The sequence below is a fragment of the Canis lupus genome, chromosome 37 (genome assembly GCF_011100685.1).
Source record: "Canis lupus familiaris isolate Mischka breed German Shepherd chromosome 37, alternate assembly UU_Cfam_GSD_1.0, whole genome shotgun sequence".
In the NCBI taxonomy this organism is placed as follows: domain Eukaryota; kingdom Metazoa; phylum Chordata; class Mammalia; order Carnivora; family Canidae; genus Canis; species Canis lupus.
Window position 1 is genome coordinate 11,463,815 of NC_049258.1, and position 24,763 is coordinate 11,488,577.

At 35.7% G+C, this 24,763-nt stretch overlaps 1 protein-coding gene across 4 annotated transcripts in view; it reads left to right on the forward strand.

Moving 5' to 3' along the window:
• The window catches only part of FAM117B (family with sequence similarity 117 member B), an 84,955-nt gene that overhangs the window by 21,897 nt on the left and 38,295 nt on the right, over window positions 1–24,763 (forward strand). For all 4 annotated transcript variants that reach the window (XM_038585425.1, XM_038585422.1, XM_038585424.1 and 1 more), the window contains exon 2: window positions 18,048–18,199. In XM_038585425.1, the coding sequence (XP_038441353.1) occupies window positions 18,048–18,199 (152 nt within the window). The remainder of the gene's footprint in view (window positions 1–18,047; window positions 18,200–24,763) is intronic.

Here is a 24,763-nt window from a genome sequence, read left to right on the forward strand (position 1 = left end):
AACGCCTCTCTTTTTTTTTTTTAAGATTTTATTTATTTATTCATGAGAGACACAGAGAGAAAGAGAGAGAGGCAGAGACACAGGCTGAGGGAGAAGCAGGCTCCATGCAGGGAGCCTGATGCAGGACTCGATCCCGGGACTCCAGGATCACGCCCTGGGCTGAAAGCAGCGGCTAAACCGCTGAGCCACCCAGAGATCCCCAATGCCTCTTTTTAATAAACAGATCCTTATGTTGGATGAGGATTATTACTAATCTCTCTTTAAAAGTATAAAACAGAATATTTTAAAAATTGTACTTCCTAAATGTTTAGATACTCTAGATAAACTAAGTTCATGCATGTATAGTTCTGCCCATTGATGTGACAGGTGCTTCTCAATAAAATCTTTAGAACCTAGTTATTTTGACTAGTAATATGTATACTGATTTGATTGTGATTTTACTTCTAACTCATCCACTATCCTCTGTATTATTCCTCATCCTCATTGCATCACCTTCTCTGTGGTTCAGTCATGCCAAATGTGATTTCACTACATATCCTCATCCACCACTATCCGAAAGATGGAAACCTACAGAAATAAACAGCCAGCATACCTCTTCAACTAGATAATCCATTATTTATTTACTTTTACTTAGATCCCTAAATGTCATAGAGGGGCTCAATGGCTAAGGTTCATCTTGAGACTGGTCTAAAACATAATACAAGTACCACCCAAGGGCACCATGATAAAGCTGTTCCTCTAGATATAAATTACTTTCTTCAAAGAATTCAAGAACAGAACATCACTCTACAAAAATAGAGAACACATACACAGAAGAAACTTTCTCTAAGCCAGCTCAAAGAGAAAACTTTACCAGAACAGTCCAAATAGAGACCCAGAGCATGTGGAATTAACATTATTGCCTTATTTTTAATCTTTTTTTTCTTAAACATTTAATTCCATTGTAAATCACTGCCATAATACAGATGGGTTTTTTTGTTTTGTTTTTCTTTAAAAGAAAGCACTTTTATGCTTGGGGGTTGGGGAGAGAGGAAGAGAGAATCTTAAGCGGGTTCCACATCCAGCATACAGCCCCATCCAGGGCTCAATCTTATGACCCTGAGATCATGACCAGAGCAGAAAGCAAGAGTTGGATGCTTAACTGAGCCACCCAGGCAACCCCAAATAGGTTTTTTATTAGACCTTTTATTACAGAAATGAAACATTCTACTTCAAAGTATTTAAAAAATAGAACTGTTTTGGGCAGCCCCGGTGGCACAGTTTAGTGCCGCCTGCAGCCCAGGGCCTGATCCTGGAGACCCTGGATCAAGTCCCACGTCAGGCTCTCTGCATGGTGCCTGTTTCTCTCTCTCTCTCTGTGACTATCACAAATAAATAAAAATTAAAAAAAAAAAAAAGATATTTAGTAAATGTTTATTGAATGAATTCTGTGGAAGGTAGGCAACATAGGATGAATAGAGAAGGCAGTAGAAATGATAGGTTCAGAATTGCTTGTGATTCATTGCAGATGGATCTGTTTATTTTAGTTTGGGGTGGAGTTTTTTTGTTTGTTTTCAAGAGAAGTGAAAGACCACAGTGGGAGCCCAGAAAGGAGCTATGACATATTTATGAACTAAAGTAGCATGAATTTTGTTTACAGCTGGCTGGTACTGTATATGCTAGAGGGCTAAGTCCATGTTTCACCACAAAGCATTTCCTCTGTTTGTTTTGGACTTGATTTTAGTGTTAAAAAAGGTTGCAATACTGGCTTTAGAGTGATGAATTAAAGGCCAATTATTCCTTTGTAAGGTTTTTAGTTTATTTCTTTCCCCTCATAAGGAACTTTTATTAAGGGATCATGTCTAACCTTTCGCTTCTTATACATGCCTGACTGTCCATTGTGACTTCTGACTGTTGGCTTTATTGAAATGGCTTTTGACTTTTGAAGGGAGTACAGTATGCTCTACATACTAGTGTTTTATGTTTTTTTTTTCTTTTTTAATCCTCACAGCAATCCAGAGGCAGGGTCTTTCTCAAACTTCTCTTTCTTTGCAGGTCCCTGGAATATTCTTGTTTCCCAGGGTTCCAGTCAATATTGCCTTCTCTTATGGATCATCAATTGTTTGTGTACCAATAGTTTTTTACACAAATTACTTTCAAATTTGTCCTTCTGGCATGGAACTCCATACATACTCTGTAGCCACACTAATGTGTAAAACATTCTATACCTATATAAAACTTAGTGCATTTCTCAAAGAAATATCTTACAGTTGCCCAAGCATGAAACTTTTGGAAATCATAATCATGCTAGATGCTATTCATTGTGTCTTGGCTTTGTGCATAAGCATTGTCATGTAGCCCTCATAACAACTCTATTTATTTTACAGATGCATTAAGAGAGATTCAGAACAGTTAAGTAACTTAACCAGGTGGCACTATAGCTGATGGAGTTGGATTTGAACAGGGTCTAGATAGTTTCAAATTCCACATTCTTTCCAATCTGCTGCACTTCTGTCCCCTTCCCTTCATAATGAACACACTGCACATAGACACTCCTAAGTGGACTCAGAACTATTGATCTCTTGAATTGCTCAGAAATATTTTGTGTCTTGATTCTAGTTGCCTTACTTAACTTGGATTATTGCAATAGCCACTGGATAGATTTTCCTGACTTAGTTTATTCTTCATCTGTACTGCTGCCAAAAAATTTCTTCTAAAATGCAAGTCTGATTATGTCATTTCCCTTAAGAAATCCAAAATTTGGGGTGCCTGGGTGGCTCAGTCAGTTAAGCTTCAGACTCTAGATTTTGGCTCAGGTCATGATCTCAGGGTTGTGAGCCTGAGCCCTGTATCGGGCTCCACACTGGACATGGAGCCTGCCTTAAGATTCCCCCTCCCCCACCCCACCCCATGTGCACTTGCAGGTGTATGCTCTCTCTCTTAAAGAAAGAAAGAAAGAAATCCAAAAATCTTTGACATGCATTCAAGGCCTCCTCTGGTCAATTCGTGGTCATATTGAATCATCGTTTTGTTTTAGCCATTATAAAGTACATGTAACTTCTAGAGCTATATTTCACCATTTCTTTTTCTTTTGGCACATCCAATCCTATTCCCTTACCATCAAAATCCCATTTTTAAGAGTTGGTTCAAGTGCTACCTCCTCTGCTCTTCTAGGCATTTCCTCTTCCCTTGGGTATCCCTCATTTGTGATTACTACTACTTTCATCATACCTCTGAGATGGCTCTCAATGGACCCACTTTCTGGTATTCATGCCCTTGTGTAATACCCTCCCCTTGATTGTGAGCTGGACCTAGTGACTCCATTCTGATGAAAGAATACAGCAAAAATGATGGGATGCCATTGCTGAGATTAGGTTACTAAAAGATTGTCATTTGCATCTTGCCTTTCCTCACTTATTTGCTCTCTGTGAGTCCTTTCTGTTGAACTTGTTATATTTAAGTAGTCCTAGGGAGAGGCCCAAATGTAAAGAAATTGAGGGCTCTGGCTGACAAAAGTCAGCAAGGGCTTGAAGTCTGCCATTAGCCCTATGAATGAGCTTGAAAGCAGATCCTTCTCCACTTGAGCCTTGATAACTGCAGTCCCAGCTGACATCTTGATTGCATGCTTGTGACAGACCCAAGTCAGAGACTCTCAGGTAAATCACACCTAGATTTCTGACCCATAGAATCTGTGAGATAATGAATGTTTGATGTGTTAAGCCAAAAGTTTTTTAGTAACTTGTTTTGCAGCAATAGTTAATATGGATTTTGGTAACTGCAAAGTGGGTGTTACCATAACAAATATATATAAACGTGGGAGTGACTTTGGAACCAGGCAGTGAGTGGAGGTTGTAAGAATTTTGTTGATCATGATAGAGAAATTTCTTTGAACAGACATTAAATTTGTGCTTTGAGGAAGCTGCAAGTGAGGGCTCAAAAGGAAATGAGAAATGTATTGTTGAAAACTGAAGGAAGGGTGTTTCTTGTTATACTGAGGCAGAAACTTAGCAACACTCTTGCCTTCAGTAGCCTGGAAAAGTAGGAAATGTGCCTAATGAACTGGATGTTCTAGCTGTGGAAATTTAGCAAAGTGTTGAAGGATTTCTAACCAATGTGTGGGACAGATTTCTTCTTTCTGCCTCTGATAAAATGTGAGGTGCCCTGTGAGTTCTCGTCTTAGACTGTGGCCATAACCACTCTTCTAGTATTTGTCATACTGTTTATGTACTTAATTATCTGTGTTTCTTAGTAGACTTTGAGTTCTGTGTCAGGCCTTCTAATATAGTAGGTCTTGCTCGGAGTCCAGTTTTAAAAAGATTTACACTCATATCTTGGCTCTGCCTCTTACTTTGTAATGGTGACAAGTTATTTAACTTTTCTAAACCTCAGTTACCTTATCTGGAGGATGGGATTAATGATGATAAACTCCTAAAGATGATGCCTTTTGACTTTTGTGCACACTGCCATGTCACCAGTACCTAGAAGAGTCTAGTAATAGGTGTTAATAAAGGTTTATTGAATTAATGAATTGAGTAGTCCCTGCCTCAAAGTGTTAAAATGAGATAATGCATGGAAAGCAATTGCACAATGCTTGATATGTATTAATTGCTAAGTCAGTGTTAGTTGTATTTAGATATTTCTTTGTTTTCTCATTTTTATTTTCATTTTTTCCCTCATTATTTATATAGTTCTTTATGCATCAAAACTACTCCATGAATAAAACAACTCACTAAGCAGAAAATACATATATGGTTCTGGATAATAGCTCAGGAATAGTTTGAGTTTAAAGTATGATTATTTGGATGTGAAGAGACTTCTTCTGGCCATGATGAGAAACTGTCTCTGGACTTAACCTCCTATGGTAAACAATGAGAAAATTGGACAAAAGATATCAAACAGCTGTTTTTAGATATTGGATAACAAGCAGTGAGGGAATATGATTCCTGAGAAAAAGGGAACAAGTAAGATGAATGCTATAATTGCCCTGGATTTCTGCTAGAAGACACATTTCAAAGCATGCAGGGGGAGTCTTCTTGGTCAGTCTGTGATGTCTGGTTGAATTGATGAGATAGAGATTGTAGTTCAGAGAGGTTGAAGTGGCTGAAAATTGCTAGACAGAACTTCAGAAAAAAGGGAGCCATGTAGAAAAAGTATTAGAGATCTGCATAGGGGTTTCCTTTAGCCTTTATTAAAAGAGTGTATAGAATGTGTGTATGTACAGTAAAATTCCGTGAAGCTGGACAAGGATTGGGGAGCTGTAAGTTGAATAATTCCTAAAGCTGAGGAATTGCTTTTTTTTTTTTAATCACCCAGGATGCTCAGTAAAAATCCCAAGAGGGCCATGCCTTATTAGTAGGGCTAAACTAGCCGAGAGTAAAATCTTCCCCAATCTGTCCTAAAACTTAAAAACAGACTTCAAAGATCAAGCCAATCTGCAGGTTACTTATTGACTTTCAGAACAAAGCCTAACAATCTTTAAAGGAGATAACAAATTCCAGACATTTAAAAGTATATCACTGAGTATAGCATCCAATTAAAAATGACTAGAATCAGGGAAACATGAAACCAGGAGACAACTAAGACTAAGATAACACTGTGAAAACAAGATAACAAAGATGATAGCAGACAAAAACTTTAAAAAGATGGGCATTATAAATGTGCTCAAAGATTTAAAGGAAAACTGTAGTGAGAAGAAAAAGTAAATTTAAAAAAGAACTGAATGGAATTTGTATAGATGAGAACTACACTAAGTAAAATGAAAAAAAAATCACTGATTAGGATTAATAACAGTTTTTTATCTAATGAAGGAAAGATCAATGAACTTGAAGACAGCAGTAGAAACTATCCAAAAATTAAACAGAGAAAAGAAAGACATAAATGAATAAATGAACAGAGCTTTTGTGACCTGTGGTATAATGTGGGTTTAATTTTACTCCAGAAGTAAGGGGGAGGGGGAAAAATTTAAAGAAGTAGTGACTGAAAATTTCCCAACTTTATAGACATTGTAAGCCTACTGATCCAGGGGGTTCAATATCCTGAGCAGAATAAACACAAAGAAGACCGTACTGAGGTACATCTTAATCAAATGGCTAAAAAAACAGTGATAGAGAAAAAAATTTTTAAGGAGCTAGAGGAAAATAATATTTTATGTACAAAGGGAAAAAAAGGATAGCAAATTTTTTGCTGGAAATAATATATGACAACAGAATGAAATGATACCTCTTTAACTTGAACTTTAATTGACATACAAAATTATATTAGTTTCAAGTCTGCAACACAGTGATTCAAGAATTCTATACATTACACAGTGCTCACCATAAGTGTATACTTACCATTTGTCACCATATAATGTTATTACAATACTAATGACTGTATTCCCTGTGTTGCACTTTTCATCTCTGTGACTTAATTATTTTATAACTGGAAGTTATATCCCTTAATCCCATGGAAGGTCCTCTTTAGAAGGTTGAAAGAAAACTGTAAACCCAGATAGAATTTTTATACCCAGCAAAAGTATCCATCAAAGTGAAAGCTATATACTTTTTCATATGTACAAAATCTGATAGAATTCTTTGCCAGCAAGCTTGCACTACAAGAAATATTAAAGGTAGAAAAAAAAAAGAAAAATGAAACAAAAAATATTAAAATATTAAAGGCAGTTCTTTATGTGGGAGGAAAAGGCTATCAGAAAATTGGATCAAGGGGCGCCTAGGTGGCTCAGTTGGTTAAGTGTCTGCCTTTGGCTCAGATCATGATCTCAGGGCCCTGAAATGGAGCCCTGCATTGGGCTCCCCACTTAGGAGGAAGCCTGCTTCTCCCTCTCCCTGCTGCTCCCCTGCTTGTGCTCGCTTTGGTCTCTTGTTCTGTCAAATAAATAAATATAATCTTTAAAAAAATTGGGTCTATACAAAGGAATAAAGAGCACTGGAAATAGAAAGATAAAAGACTTTTTTTGTCATCATTTGATTTTTTTTTAGAGAATAATTATTTAAAGCTAAATAGTAATATTGGTATAAATAACATATACATAAAATATATGACAACAGTAGCACAAAGGACAGTAGGCAGCAATGAAAACGTACGGTCCTAAAAGTCTCAGGTTATATACAAAGTGATATAATTTGAAGGTAGAGTGTGTTGAACTACTAAAAATACTCATGCCAAAATTATTTAGGAAAAGAGGGAAAAACAACAGATGAGACAAATAGAAAATAAATTAGGTAACCATATCAATATTAAATGGTCTAAGCATTTATATTAAAACACAGAGATTATCAGACTGAGCTAACAAAGAGCAAGATTCAATTATATGCAACCAAAGACTAAAAAGTGGGAAAAATACACACTGTACAGAATTGAACACAAGCTAGAGTATTGATTATTATTTAAAGTACACAAGAGGACAGCCCCAGTGGCTCAGCGGTTTAGTGCCTGCCTTCGGCCCAGGACCTGATCCTGGAGTCCCGGGATCAAGTCCCATGTCAGGCTCCGTGCATGGAGCCTGTTTCCCTCTCTGCCTGTGTCTCTACCTCTCTCTCTCTCTCTCTCTCTCTCTGTCTAATAAATAAGATCTTTTAAATAAATAAATAAATAAATAAATAAATAGGACAAGAATAAGGAGAAAGATATTGCATAATGACAAAGGGATCAATTTATATTATAAGAATGTATTTTTTACAGTGTGTGTTTCTATTAGTAAAGCTTCAGAATTCCTGAAGCAATGATCAGCATTCCTTTCCTAGTAATTGATAGTACAAGTAGATAGAAAATCAGAAATTAGTTAGAAGACAAGCAACATTACGAACAGACATAATCTAATTTGCATTTATGGAGCACTCAACAGCAGCACAGTACACATTGTTTTCAACTGTACATGGAACATTCAGCAAGATAAACCATATGCTGAACCATGAGATAAGTCTCATTTACTTTAAAAGGAGTGAAATCATATAGAAACGTTTTCTGAGTGCCGCAGAGTTAAATGAGAAATCAGTAACAGAAAGCTCTATGGAAAATATTTGGAAATTGAAAAAACATTTCTAAATAATACATGGGTCAAAGAAGAAACCACAAGGGAAGTTAGAAAGTATTTTGAATTGAATGGTAATGAAAGCAACATAAATTATTTGGGATACAGCTAAGACATACCTAGAAGGAAATGTATAGTTTTGAAAGATGCTTATATTAGGAAGAAAAATCCAAAATCAGTAATTTTCTAAGCATCTATCATAAGTTAGCAAAAGAAGAGCAAATTAAAAAGAAAGAAGGAAGGAAATAAAACAGAAATTGGTGACTTAGAATATTGATAAAGTAATAGAGAAAAATTAATGGAATAAAAAACTGGTTCTTTGAAAGGATAAAGAAAAGTGACTAACCTTTAGTTAGATTGATGAAGCGAAAAAAGATACAAAATTACCAATGCCAGTAATGAAAGAGAGGGTATTATTACCGATCCTGCATAAACTAAAAGTATAATAAAGGACCATTGTGGACTTTATGCCAGTAAATTCAACAATTTAGATGAAGTAGATAAATTCCTTGCAAGAGACAAACTAACAAAGCTGACACAAGAAGAAATAGAAAATCTGAATATCCCTTTATCCCTATGTCAATTAGAGATTGACTTCATAATTAAACCTCATAAAGAAAACTGTCCAGATAAATTCAAACATGAATTCTATAGAACTTTAAAGAAATAAATAATACCAATTGTCCCTAAGCACTTCCAGAAAATAGAAAATATTTTACTCTCATTTTGAGATAATGTAACTCCAATATCAAAGCCATACAAAGCTATTTTAAGAAAACTAACATCCTTCATAAATGTAAACACAAGTTCTAGAATTTATGCCAAGTATACAGATTTGGTTTGATTGTAAAAAAAAAAAAAAAAAAAGTATACAGTGAATCCTTACTATTCAAAGATTCCATATTTGAAAATTTGTTCACTATCTAAAATTTATTTGTAACTCCAGAATCAATACTTGTGACATTTGGTACATTCAGTGAAAAATTTGAGTCACCTGATGTATATATTCCTAGCTAAGGCTGAACAAAACACTCTGCCTTCTTTCAGTTCTCATATTGTAAACAAGTATTCTTTTCACAGTCTACTTAGTATTACATTTTTCTCATTTTTTGCTTTTTCGTTGATTTTTCTTTAAAATAGCCTTTAAAAGTAAATAATAAAAAATAAAATAAATAAAATAGCCTCCAAACTAGTGCTGGCATGCTGTCTAGTGTTCCTAAACAAGAAGAATGTCATGTGCTTTATGGAGAAAATATGTGTGCTAGGTAAACTTTGTTTAGGCATGAATTATAGTGATGTTGGCCATGATTTCAATGTTTATGAATCAATCCTGTATATTAAATAAGGTGTCTTTAAACGGAAACACATAAAACAAAGCTGTTTATTAATTGATTGATGAAAATGTTGCGATCAGAAGCTCATAGATCTAACCTTGGATTTCCCCTGAAAACAGTGGTTCAGGGTTCACTATTTTATTTAATTTTTTTTAAAGATTTATTTATTTATTTATTTGTTCAGAGAGAGTGAAAGAGAGGCAGAGATATAGGCAGAGAGAGAAGCAGGCTCCATGCAGGGAGCCCGACGTGGGACTCGATCCCGGGTCTCCAGGATCACACCCCGGGCTGCAGGCGGCACTAAACCGCTGCGCCACCGGGGTTGCCCAGGGTTCACTATTTTAATGTTCATTAGAGACTCTATAGAACATAAATACTATGAAAAAGGAGAATTGACTGTATTTTGCCGTTATCTGATAGCAAAGTTGGAAAATCATGATGATTCAGCTTATGCAGAAAATGTATTTGACAACATTAATCGCCCCTTCTTGCTAAAAACTCTTAGGAAACTAGAGCTAGAGGATAACTTTATTAATGAAAGACTATTGTGTGTGTGTGTGTGTGTGTGTAAGCAAGCCTATAGCTAACATCTTTCTTTCCTCATAAGATCAGGAATGAACCAAGGATTTTAGCTTCAGTGACTCCTATTCTGGTCTTAAAATTTATATCAATACGTAAAATTTTATTGTTTACTATTACATTTAAAAATTATATGAAACTGCAAGAAAATTTATATTGAAATGCAAGTAGACAAACTATTGAAAAATAACTATTTAAAGTTGAAGAACTTATGCTATACTGCCTATGGACAGGGGATATAGATCAATGGAATAGAGTAGAATATCCAGAAATATTCCACATTTCAGTAAATGTTCCTAAGTTAGTTCAGTAGGGGAGAGTATAGTATTTTCAAAAAATGTGGTCTGAAATAAATGTGTGTGTGTTTGGGGGGGAATAGGCCTTGATCTGTTCCTCAGACTATACACAAAAAAATATCTAAATGAATCAAAAATAAATGTCAAAGCTAAAATTGAAAAATGTCTAGAAGACAACTTAGGAGCGAATCTTGATCTTAAGGTTGGCAAAGAATTCTTAGGAAATAAACTGTTAGAGTTGATAAATTTATATTATATTGAAATAAAAAATTGCTTCAAAAAACATCATTAAGAAAATGAAAAGACACACCTCAAACTAGGAAAAAATTTCCACCTCCATATATTTGACAAAGGATTTATGTCCAGGATACAAGCATACCTTGGAGACATTGTGGGTTCTGTTCCAGACCACCACCACAAAGTGAATGTTGCAATAAAATGAGTCAGATTGTTTATTTCCCAGTGCATGTTAAAAGTTATGTTTATACTACAGTGTAGCCTATTAATAGCATTATGTCTAAAAAAAAAACCCAAGGTATATATCTTAATTGAAAAATACTTCATTGCTAAAATAGGCAAACCATCATCTGAGCTTTCAGCAAATCATCTTTTGCTGGTGGAGGGTCTTCCTCTGATGTTAATGGCTGCTGACTGATTAGAGTCTTGGTTGCTGAAGTTTGGAGTGGCTATGGAAATTTTTTAAAATTAGACAACAGTGAAGCTTGCCACATTGATTGACTTTTCCCTTCATGAATGATTTCTCTGTAGCATGTGATGCTTTTTGATAGCAGTTTTACCCCCAGTAGAATTTTTTTTCCAGAATTCAAGTCAAACACTTCTGCTGCCTTATCAACTAAGTTAATGTAATATTCTAAATCTTTTGTTGTCATTTCAACTGTCTTCATAGCATCTTCACCAGAAGTAGATTTCATTTCAAGAAACTACTTTCAGTTGCTCATCTGTAAGAAGCAACTCCTCATCTGTTCAAGTTTTATCATAAAATTGCAGCAAATCAGTCACATCTTCAGATTTGACTTCTAATTGTAGTTTTTCTGTTTCTACCATACCTGCAGTTACTTCCTCCACTAAAGTCTTGAACCTCTCAAAGTCATCCATGAAGGTTGGAATCCATGCATACTCCCCTTCATGTTGATATTTTGACTTCTTCCCATGAATCACGAGTGTTCTTAATGGCATCTAGAATAGTGAATCCTTACCAGAGGTTTTCAATTTTACTTTGCCCACATCCATCAGAGGAATCACACAGCAATAGCCTTATGAAATGTATTTCTTAAATAAGACTTGAAAAGTCAGAATGACTCCTTGATTCATTGGCTGTGGAATGGATGTTGTGTTAGCATGTGCAAAAACAACATTAATCTTGTATATCTCTTCAGAACTCTTAGGTGACCAAGTGCATTGTCAGTGAGCAGTAATATTTGGGCAGGAGTCTTTTTTTTCTGAGCAGTAGGTTTCAACAGTGGGCTTAAAATATTCAGTAAACCATGTTGTAAACAGATATGCTGTCATCCAGACTCTGTTGTTCCATTTATAGAGCATGGGCAGAATTGATTTAGCATGATTTTTAAGGACCCAGGGATTTTCAGTATGATCAGTGAGCGTTGCCTTCATCTTAGTTACCAGCTACATTAATCCCTAACAAAGAGTCAACATCTCATTTGAATATTTGAAGCCGGGCATTGACCCCTCTCTAACCAAGTCCTACATGGCATCTTTTTTCCTATATAAGGCTGTTTCATCTATGTTGAAAATCTGTTTGGTATTATCTTAGATCTTCTGGATAACTTGGTACAGCTTCTACATCAGTACTTGCTGCTTCGTCTTGTACTTGTTATAGAGATGGCTTTTTTCTTTTTTTTTCCCTAAACATTTTTTTTTAAGTACTTTCCATGCCCAACATGGGGCTTGAACTCACAATCCTGAGATGAAGAGTTACTGACTGAGCCAGCCCCAAGGTGGCTTTTTTTCTTAAACCTCATGTACCAACCTCTGCTAATTTCCAACTTTTCTTCTGCAGCTTCTTCACCTCTCTCAGCCTTCATAGAATTGAAGAGAGTGAGGGCTTTGCTCTGGATTAGGCTTCGACTTAAGGGAATGTTGTGACTGGTTTGATCACCTATCGAGACCACTAACACGTGGTCCATATCAGCAATAAAGCTGTTTGGCTTTCTTATCATTCAAATATTCACGAGAGTGAACTTTTAATTTTCTTCAAGAAATTTTCCTTTGCATTCACAGCTTAGCTAACAGTTTGGCACAAGAGGTCTGGCTTTTGGCCTTCTTTTGGCTTTGGACACATCTTCCTCACTAGGCTTAATCATTTCTAACTTTTGATTGAAATTTAGAGATGTAGGACTCTTCATTTGATCACATAGAAGCCATTGTAGGGTTATTAATTGGTCTAAGTTCAACATTGTTGTGTCTCAGGAAATAGGGAGGCTCAAGGAGAGGGAGATTTGAAAAGGCAGAAGCTGCTGGTCAATGGAGCGATCAGAACACACAACATTTATGTTCACCGCCTTATATAGGTGTGGTTTGTGGTGCCCCAAAGCAATTACAATAATAATATCAGGGATCACTGATCAGAGATGCTATAGCATATATAATGATGAAAAAGTTTGAAATACTGCAAGAATTACCAAAATGTGACACAAGAGACATGAAGTAAGCAAATGCTGTTAAAAAAATGCCACAGAAAAAAAAAATGGCACAGATAGGGATCCCTGGGTGGCGCAGCGGTTTGGCGCCTGCCTTTGACCCAGGGCACGATCCTGGAGACCTGGGATCGAATCCCATGTCGGGCTCCCGGTGCATGGCGCCTGCTTCTCCCTCTGCCTATGTCTCTGCCTCTCTCTCTCTCTCTCTCTCTCTGTGACTATCATAAATAAATTAAAAAAAAAATTTTTTTTTAAATGGCACAGATAGAGTTTAACTCAGGGTTGCCACAAACCTTCGGTTTGTAAAAAACACGTAGTAAAGCAAAACACAATAAAATTAGCTATGCTGGTATTTCTTTCCACAGACATTTTGAAGGAAGGGAAGTGTGTGTGTGTGTGTGTGTGTGTGTGTGTGTGTATAAGTTTAGACAGTGGATGAATAGGCATATACTTTTATAGGAATTTAATCAGACTGCATACTATTTAACACAAAATTGACTACATTTTCCTGAAAATTTTTTTTAAGATTTTATTTATTTATTCATCATAGACACACACACACAGAGAGGCAGAGACACAGGCAGAGGGAGGAGTAGGTTCCATGCAGGGAGTCTGACGTGGGACTCGATCCTGGGACTCCAGGATCACGCCCTGGGCGGAAGGCAGGTGCTTAAACTGCTGAGCCACCCAGGCTGCCCCATTTTCCTGAAATTAATGAGAAAAGCTAAAATGAAACAGAAGGAACTCCTTTAATTTAAATGTTTATTCAGAAGAAAAGATCTCTATAAAATTGAGAAAAGGAAGGAGTAATATTTTTAAAATACTGGTAATGTATAAAAGAACGAGTTGCCAGTAAATGAATATTTTATAAGTAATAATTGAAATGCAAATAAAATGTTATTTTTCATCTTTTTTTAGATTGGCAGAAATTAATAAAATATACTGTAGAATGTGGGTAAATGAATACTCTTGTGAGGGCAAAATCCTTTCTGGTGGGAAGCAATGTGGCAGTACTTAAAATTTTAACTTAGGTATGTCCTTAGATATACAATTTGATATCTAGAAATTTTTTCACTGAGAGATAATTAAATGTAAAAAGACCTATATCTGCCTCTGGAAATGTCCATCATTATGGGATTAAGTCAAGGTATATCCATCAGTAGGATAGCATACATCTATTAAAAATTGTAATGAATTATAGATTTATATTTATTGCAATGGAAATAGGTCCTCAACAAGCCCATTTTATTTCTCAACAATAAGTAATAGCATCCCTAATGGAGCCTCATTTATATAAAATTGTGTGTGTGAGTGGTAGACAAATTTTGATATACTCATTAAAATGGTTATCTCTGAGTGGTAGCCTGTTGGGATTGCTTTTATTTGTACTGTTAGGTTTCTTTATGAGGAGTATTTATCATTTTTATACTTGAAAAAGGAGTTTTATCCCCCTCTTTTGGAACAAGTATGAATACAGCCTTTAAGCCAGTACCTGATTAAGTTCTATATATACCTAAATTTAACACAGTCTATTGAAGCGGTTAATGTAATACCTACGGGCTGCGGTTTGGGATGCTGTACTATTATCGTTGAAGTCACTCAGGAACCAGTAGAACTGGTCATAGATAGTTGGTGAGTTCTGAACTCCAGAGCCCAAGGCGCTGACTGCTATTTTTAGTGCCACACCCTGCTGCGGTTAACTTCTTTAAAAGACTTGATTGTTAAAAACACAAAGTCAAGTTTGAACCTCTGTTTTGTTTTAATTTACTTTTTTCCCCCAGCTTTACTGACATATAATTGACAAGGTGGGTAAGATACTTAAAGTGCACACCATGATTTGAGATATATATATGATATATATATATCCATCACCTCAAATATTTATCTTTTTTAAGTTGTGCACTTAGCAAATTTTAACTGTACAGTGCATGGTTAATCAGCCATGCCACCATGTCACAAGTTAGATCTTTAGACCTTACTTATTGATTGTATAGCTGAAAGTTTGTGCCCTTTTATCAGCCTCTTCCTATTTTCCCATGACCTGGCAATAGCTTTTCTATGAGTTTCATTTTTTTTTAAAAGATGCCATATGTGATTCATAATAGGCAATATTTGATTTTATGGCTTTACTTTGGATTAACAAGAATATCACAATTTATTGCACACGCTTGCCCTTGTTGATGAAGAATAGTAACATTAGAAGTCTTTCTCTTGGGATCCCTGGGTGGCGCAGTGGTTTGGCGCCTGCCTTTGGCCCAGGGCACGATCCTGGAGACCCGGGATCGAATCCCACGTCGGGCTCCCGGTGCATGGAGCCTGCTTCTCCCTCTGCCTATGTCTCTGACTCTCTCTCTCTATGTGTGTGTGTGTGACTATCATAAATAAATAAAAATTAAAAAAAAAAAAAAAGTCTTTCTCTTCTCTGCATATATATCAGGTACTGTCTTTATCATTGGGATGGAGGGGAAGTAAAATTCCTGCCCTTCAAAACCTCATTCTGTAGTGGAACATTCAAGAGACTATTTCTATGAACCATGCTATGGCAGTACACAGTAGGACTTTTGACTTAGAAGTTGATGTGTTTCTTGGGCTTGAGTATCAGCTGTTTAAGAAAGATTTTCCAGAGGGAATACCTGAACTGAATTTTGAATTTCAGTTTAGACAGCTGAAGTTCGAAAGGTTAAACATGAATTAGCCAAACCAAAGAAAGGGATCTCTAGGGATACCTAAGTAGAGACAAAGGTGTGGATGCATGCAGGGGCATAGCACTTGTTGGGAACTGCTGGTCATTCAGCAGGTAGCAATTGAGGTGGTACAGGCAACAGAGTGAGGCTGGAGAGGCCAGATCAAGAAGGGTTTTGTTGGCTGTCAAAGAGTTTTTTTCTCTGGATTTCCTTATAAATACAGCCTTTGTTCAGGTGGGATGGGATTCTTTGAGTTGTCTTTGACTGTTGAGGCTCTCTCCCAACCCTTAAACTCCCTCATAATTAGGGACGAATACTGTCAATTTGGGGAACTTGGATTGAAATGGAATAATGACAAGCTAAATGTAGACTGTACTCTTTACAGCAGACTGTAACTTAGTCTTTTAAATATTTAAGGCTTTGCACTGGCTCACACACCTTTAGTAAATGTTTAAATGAATGGGTTACAGGAAAGGAGTTATAAAAAGAAAATGTTTAGTATTTTTACATGTGACCATGTATAATTTTTCTATTCCCCATTTCATTATAGAAGATTGTAATGGGCCTAGCTGAAAAGTCAACTCTTGGATAATTAAAAATCTTCAAAATGGAATCAGACCCAATAGTAAGGTCTGTTTGATTAGTGTACGGGTGGGTGACTGAATCAGCATCATAGTAGGAAAAAAGTACCAGACAACTTCAGCAATTTTCATTTTGATGAATGAACCCCAGTTTACCGAATATATGTGTCTTTTCTCCCCCTAGCTGAGAACGATCTTCTCGTGGCTGCCCCATAGAGATTATTTTTTTAGTTTTCACTAAAAAATTGTGGACCATGGACATTTATTCCTTTTCACTTGTCATAATGTGAGACCATGCTTTCTTGAACTTATGGATATGTACTCTTTATTTTCTGTTTGTTATAAAAGGAAGGATACACAGAGATGGTTAGCATTTGCAACAATTAGGCATTGTTTTAGTGAAATAATTGTGCCATTTTGAAAGCAAATTATGTATCTGAGGCATATCTGTGAAGCAGCTTTATGATTATCAGCAACACAGCTGCTGTAACTATTATGTTAGTGGAATTGAATCTTTTGTTAATATGGGTCACATAACCAGCAGCTGAACTTTTATACTTGTAACTATGCAAGATCCTTACTAAGACATAATGTAATACAAATAGAAGAGATGTATCTCAAAGTGTTTTCAAATATAGGCTTAAGATTAGCAAGGTATTTGTTATCATATAGAACTAGAATGATAGCATTATAATGCAGTCTTATTTATACATATATTTATATTTAATATTTTTAGTGTTTTCTTTCTATATTTAATATTTTAAAGCTTTTTTCCCCTTTGCTGGCATTCTTGCGTCCTTTCTCTCTCTCTCTTTCTCTCTTTCTCTCACTCTTTCAATCTTTCTTTCCTTTTAAAGCATAAATTAGCTAAGCCTATTTCCTTCCCCCATAAAAAGAAAAAAAGGAGATTAAAAGGTGTTTTTTTCTGTGTCCCATCTCACTTCCCATTACTTCTAATATTTTTAGTTTTTATTTTTTGCTTACATCTAAATACATATTCTGTAGCTTGAAATGGAAAAGACTTTTGCATATGTGGCTTCAATGATAGCTCCTGTAGCCTGGTTAATACAGTTTTATTGTAACAAAATCTCCCTGAGGTATGTGTCATATAGAGCTGATGAAAATGGAACTTTCCTGTAACTTTACCTTAACTGCCTTATATCATTTTGAGTATAGGTGGTGTAATAAGTATTTTGTACATTATACCTATTTAATCTTAAAACCAAGATGAACATTTTTAAATGGGTATATATACATTTGTCTTATTTTCTGTTTTTCTGTAGAGTTGATTACAGTTGTAACAAATAATACACATTTTTTATACTTTCTTTGCCCAGTCTCCCTCAGTGATAACATTTTGTAGAATTATGGTACAATATTACAACCAGGATATGGATGTTGTACAATCTGTTGCTCTTAATTCAGATTTTTCCAGTTTTACTTGAACTCATTTGTGCGTGTATATAATTCTGTACTGTTTAATCTTCTTGGTGTGTTTGTATTTCTAGCACTGCATGGAGTCCAGCTGAATAGCTCCTTATCACAAGGGTTTTCTATGTTGCCCTGTTACCACACCTGCTTCTCTTCTGCTACTTCATTTTCCCTCTCCCATCTCTAACTCTGGGCAGCTATTAATCTTTCCTCCATTTCTGAATTTTTTTCATTTCAATAATGTTACATAAATGAAATCATACAGTATGTACCCATTTAAGAATAACTATTTTCACTCTAATTCCTTGGAGATTCATCCAAGTTTGTGTGAATTAGTAGCTTGTTTGCTTGTTTTTTATATTTAAGTTAGAGAATTTCCACATAGTTTAAAACTTAGTTTCTACTTTGTTTCCTTCCTAATCTATTTTAAAAATACATATATTTGTTTTAATCTAGGTGACAAGACACGACCACCATCCTCAAGCCCCTCTAGTATTATCCGCCGTACTTCCTCTCTGGATACACTTGCTGCTCCATACCTTTCTGGCCACTGGCCTCGTGATAGTCATGGGCAAGCTGCTCCTTGCATGAGGGACAAGGCTACACAGGTAGGTTTATTAAAATTCTTATCATGAAATGTTTTACTCTGAAACCATTTCTCATAATATTATTTGTTTTTACTCTGTGTTCAAATACTTAAAACATTAGTGTGTATTAGAATGACCTGAGAACCTTATCAAAAGTACAGATTCCCAGGCCTGACTTCCAGATACTTTGTAGTAGGCTTTGGTTGTGGTTTGGGAATGTGCACTTTTAAATAATATCCAAAGTAATTCCAATACATAAGGATAATTTATGGATGCACTTTTCCCATTTCCTCTTTGTTTATTTAGAACATCAGAATATATTTAATATATTGAATTTGTAACAGGATTACTTTACTTTCCATCTAACCTTATATTTTTATGCCAAAAATCTTCCCATGTTGGGAGATTGGGATTGTATTACATTGCAGATAAATTCTGTAAATGTAAGTATCCTGACAAAGAGACCCTGGATGCAAAATTTTGTACTTTTAGATTAATGAAATTTTTTAGTTATAAGAATCTTAAGAGGGGCACCAGCTAGCTCATTTGGAAGAGCATACAACTCTTGATCTTTGGGGTTGTAAGTTTAGCCCCACCTTGGACATAGAGATTACTAAAAATAAAAGGTTCTTATGAGATTGCTTAGATCTACTTCCTGATTTTACAAATGAGGAAGCTGAGGTCCAAGATCAAAAAGTCAAGTGATAACTGCATCTTAGTTTGGTATAGTTTCTTTCATAGCACTTACTATAATTTAAAGTTAGTTAAATATTTGTCTAATCATTAATGTTTCCCATACTCACTAGATGTTGAACCCATGGTCTAGCTTGTCCATTTCTGTATTTTTATCTCGAGGATTTAGTACTGTACCTGAGAGAATAAACACTCAAGGATTATTTGCAAAGGAATGAATAAGCAGAACAGTTAAAGCTTTATTGCTGATGAAGAATGAGAATCAGTTAAAGAGTTAAAAGATTCTTTATATTGATTGTTGAAAATTAGCTAAGGTATTATCTTGCTTTAAACTTCAAATTTATATCACTCATAGTTTCTTGATCCTAGCACTTTATGAAGAGAATGTCCTTTTACAGAACCAAGTAAATACACTTTGCAGTGGTTTTTGGATTTGCATTTTGGTTTCCAAAATTCCACATGTTCTTGTTGTGTTGTGTTTTTTTTCTATTCTGATATTCTTGAAACTGTGTCCCGCTATTAGGGTAGATGTTTGGGATTTGAGATTACCTTAATGTTTATACTCCAGTGGCAAATACAGAAATGAAAACAGAGGCTATACTCCTCAAAATTAATGAATCTTTTGAGAAACTGACTTTAACCAAATAGTGGTACAAAATTCTCCATTTATTCAAAATCTCTAAGGTTGTGAGATTAGGGCATGTAGTATGGGAAATAAGTCCCTACTTCCTTTCTGCTTAATCCACATGCCATGTTTAAATTACTGTGGATATTAAAAAAAAAAAATTACTGTGGATATATTTCCTTGAACATTTCTGCAACCCTTGTTATCTCTGCAGTTTCAGGTTCAGTGGGCTCAGATATTTTGTCTTACCAGTAAGAATAAACAATCTTATAAGTCACTAGGATCCCACCTAGCTCTGACAACATTGAATTAAAGTATAAACCCCATACTCGCTTCACCTTTTTCTAAATGTCCCCCAAATTGGGAATAATAAGGGTATAAATATAAAGAAAACTTGTAATTACCATATTGTTAATCTTGCTTGTAAAGCTCACATTAGAATCTCCTAAGGTACAATACGGCAATAGCTGGGCGCTCTGATCTCTCATTTACACTGTGGGCTCCCATCTTTGGCAAGTGACTATAGCACTAACGTGATTAATCACAAGTTCTCAAATTCCCTATTGGTAGGTGCTGGATTCACTAATGTATGTATGTATGCTAGTTAATTAAGTGAGCTTTTTAAAGATTTCCTTTTTTTTAAAGATAGCATGAGCAGGGAAGGGAGTAGAAGAAGAGAGAGAAAGAGAAAGAGGGAGAGAGAGAATCCCAAGCAAAATCCATGCTGAACACAGCCTGCTACAGCGCTAGATCTCATGACATGGAGATCATGACCTGAGCCAAAACCAAAAGTCGGTGCTTAACTGACTTAGCCACCCAGGTGGCTCTTAGATCAGCTTTTAAAAATTTTGGTAAAATATATATAACATAAAATTTACAATTTTTAAGTATAAAGTAGCATTAATTATATTCACAATGTTGTGCAACCATTGCCATTATCTGCTTCCAAAACTTTCCATCACCCCAAACAAAAACTCTAACTCCCCATTCTTTCTTCAGCCTCTGTAACCACTGTTCAACTTTGTTTCTGTGAATTTGCCTGTTCTAGATATTTTATATAAGTAGAAGCATACAATATGTGTAAATCTTTTTAAGATTTTTTTTTTTAAGATTTTTTTTAAGAGAGAGAAGAGTACAAGTGAGGGGAGAGGGAGAAGCAGGTTCCCCATTGATCAGGGAGCTACATGTGGGGCTTGATCCCAGGACTCCAGGATTATGACCCAAGCTAAAGGTAGCCACTTAACAAGCACTCAGGTGCCCCCCCAATATTTATAATTAGCATTATGTTTTCAAAGTTCATCCATGTTGAACCTTTTCATGGCTGTATGATATTCCACTATATAGGTAAACGTGTTTATCCATTTATCTCTTTGTGGACATTTGAGTTGTTAACAAATTTTGGCTATTGTTAATAGCCAAATGAACATTGATTTATAGGTATCTATTTGAATCTCAGCTTTCAATTCCTTTTAGTACATATGTAAGAGTGAAATTGCCTGACAGTCATATATTTAGCTTTTAGAGGAACTGCGAGACTTTTTTTCACAGCAGGCTACACCAGTTTATATCCCCTCTGGCAATGTATAAGGGCTCTAGTTTCTCTCTATCCTCACCAAAACTTACTATTTTCCTTTTTTTCTTCAGTATAGCTATCCTAATAGGTATGAAATTGTATCTTACGGGTTTTATTTATATTTTCCTAATGACTAATGAGGTTGAGCATCTTTTCATGTGCTTTTTTGTGTATCTTTGGAATTCAGACACTTATGTGCCTTTGTTTCCTCTTTGTAAAATGGGAAAATAATAGTACCTATCTTTTAAGATTATTATGAGGATTAAACTAGGAAATATATGTAAAACACTTAGAAAAGTGTCTGGCACATAGTGCATTTAATAAATGCTCATCATTAAAATTACTACCTTTGATTATTGTCAGAACAAGGATGCACGTAGGTTTCATATGTTAGGCAGTTTGTCAATTGCTGTTAGATTCTGGGAGCATTATGTTGGCGAAGATTCAAGCTAACAATTACTGGGACTGATTAGCAATTTTTGTCCTTGTTGAGAGGCCTTGGGCTCTCATAAATCACCCCTGATAAAAATCACCCCTGGTCCAGATAGTGCTAGAACAGACAATATGATGAAAGTAATTTATTTTATATTATAGATGGGTGCTTCTGGGAAGTTCCTGTTAGACTTTTGACAGAACATATCATGTTACCACTCTGAGCCCTGGTTCTTCATTAAAAAAAAAAAAAAAATGGGGATGCCTGGGTGGCTCAGTGGTTGAGCATCCGCCTTTGGCTCCAGGCATGATCTCAGAATCGAGTCCTGCATCCGGCTCCCTGTGAGGAGCCTGCTTCTCCCTCTGCCTATGTCTCTGCCTCTCTCTGTGTGTCTCTCAGGAATAAATAAGTGAAATCTTAAAAAAAAAAAAAAAAAAAAAAGTATGATTCTAAGGTCTGTCTCAGCATCTCCAGGATGAGTGGGAATGAAAAGAGGAGGTTCTGGAAAATACAGAGAAAGGCACCCATCAAAAACATTGAGTATGACAGCAAGTTTTTAAAGATGTCAATCTCTCCTTCTTCCTTACCTCTACCCCATTATTTGCATTGGTCATAAGAGTGAGTGGATGAAAAAAAAAAAAAAAAGAGTGAGTGGATGATTAAAATTTTATTGCACATGATTATTTGACACAAAGATAGTAAATATATGGCATCATTTCTTTTTTCCTCTATCTTTGGCAGACATTGCTCATTCTCTATGAACTCAAATAGCCTGAGTCTCTCAAGTTCAGTGCTTTAGCTTGCCATTGCCAACGGAGCAGAACTGGTCCATGAGACTGTCTACAAAACTGATCTACCATTTCTGCTTTAGAGTCTGATACGCTGCCTAATACTTTGCTGCCTCCAACTTCTCCCTTCTGTCCCTCCACTTCCTATGTTCTTTTAAAGATCCTAAAACTGACCATTTATCAGCTTGCCTTCCAAATTTAGACTATATTCCCAGCATTAGCTGTTTTGCAGTTATATTAATCTAATTTAACTCCCCTAATCTTCCAGGGGGGATGCCTTTTGAATTTTCTGACTACAGCAGTTTGTGGGCATAAAATGAAATGTATATGTGTGGCTGGATTATTTGACATTATTTTGACTCAAAAGGTATTCTCTTCCCAATTTTCCTAACCACCTAGCCTTCTTTACCTTACAGGGGGCATGTGTGAGTTTGTGAATTTGTGACTCATGTGGTTGGTGTCTGGTTTTCTTTATCATTTCTTTCGTTTGTTTCATAAACCAGTCATCTTTTGCTTTTACAAATCTAATGTTATTTTCTCTTGGAAACTCCTACATTTCAGAGACTATTTTCCTCCTTTAGTGGTTGATTTTGATTCAGAGCTTACTTTTTTTTCCATTTTATGCACTGGCTTGAAATTGTAAGCCAAGTTCAGAAACTATAAGATGGTCTGTTATTAAAACCTAACAAAATTAAATACTTGGTAAATTAGAGACTAAAATAATGTTGATTTATTGAAGGTAGTTGTTTATAAGTCCATAAACTTGTTTAGAGGTTGTTTCCTTTTTTTTGAAAGAATGATCTGGAACTTATAGCAAGAAAAGAAATAACTATTTTGTATGTTTGATGTAAGCAATACTACAGTGTATCTTAGTGTTAGGAGATGAAAGTACTGAACAGGTAAATCAACTTTTTAAAAAATTACTTTTTGAGGAACTCTTGCTATTTTGTATAAAACCTTGGTCCACTGGTTAAAATTGGTAATATTAAGAGGGAAGGAAAGGGTTAAGATCTTTTTTTTTCCCCAGACCTAAATTTAACAACCTCTATATAAGTTCTATAGTTGGCTTCTCGGTAGCTTTGCCTTTCTTGGTTAAGCCTAGGATTCTGAAACAATCTAAATTTCCAAATGTTTTACCACTTGACTGATGTTGTTGTCCTTCACAGTTTACATCAGATTTCTTTAGGTCAGTGATTCTATACATTGTTTTTTAAACAGGCTGGGCTATAGCATAATAAAGTAGAGTCATATCATGAAATCCTTTAAAACAAGTAATTTCTTGACTGTGTAACCTTTTCTTTTCTTTTCTTTTCTTTTCTTTTCTTTTCTTTTCTTTTCTTTTCTTTTCTTTTCTTTTCTTTTCTTTTCTTTTCTTTCAATAATTTAGAAAGTACACTCCTACTCTCAATAATGAACTTGCAGTGCCCTGTGTACTCTATTCACTAACGCTTCTCGGGTTTTCTGTTTTGCCTGGAATGCTTTTCCACCATTTGCTTGGATAACTTCTATGCTAATGCTCATAGCAGCCTCCCCACCCCCCATTCCATAAAATCTTGCCTATCTCTTTCCCTGTCTTTATAGTTTGGGTTAGATGCCTTTCTTAGGGGGACCTCTGTCATCAATCATACCATGATTGGCTATTACCGTTTCTCTTTTAGAAAAAACTTTTTTTTGTTCATCAGAATAATATTTATTTATTTATTTTTCTTTACATTTATTTTATTTTTTTAAATAAATTTATTTTTTATTGGTGTTCAGTTTACCAACATACAGAATAACACCCAGTGCTCATCCCGTCAAGTGCCCCGCCCCAGGGCCCGTCACCCATTCACCCCCACCCCCCACCCTCCTCCCCTTCCACCACCCGTAGTTCGTTTCCCAGAGTAGGAGTCTTTATGTTCTGTCTCCCTTTCTGATATTTCCCACACATTTCTTCTCCCTTCCCTTATATTCCCTTTCACTATTATTTATCACCATTTATCGAAGAGACTGTCTTTTTCCCAGTGGATAGTCTTTCCTCCTTTGTTGAATATTAGTTGACCATAAAGTTGAGGGTCCACTTCTGGATTCACTATTCCGTTCCATTGATCTATGTGTCTGTTTTTGTGCCAGGACCACACTGTCTTGATGACCACAGCTTTGTAGTACAACCTGAAATCTGGCATTGTGATGCCCCCAGCTATGGTTTTCTTTTTTAATATTCCCCTGGCTATTCGGGATCCTTTCTGATTCCACACAAATATTAAGATGATTTGTTCCAACTCTCTGAAGAAAGTCCATGGTATTTTGATAGGGATTGCATTAAACGTGTAAATTGCCCTGGGTAACATGGACATTTTCACAACATTAATTCTGCCAATCCATGAGCATGGAATATTTTTCCATCTCTTTGTGTCTTCCTCAATTTCTTTCAGAAGTGTTCTATAGTTTTTAGGGTATAGATCCTTTACCTCTTTGGTTGGGTTTATTCCTA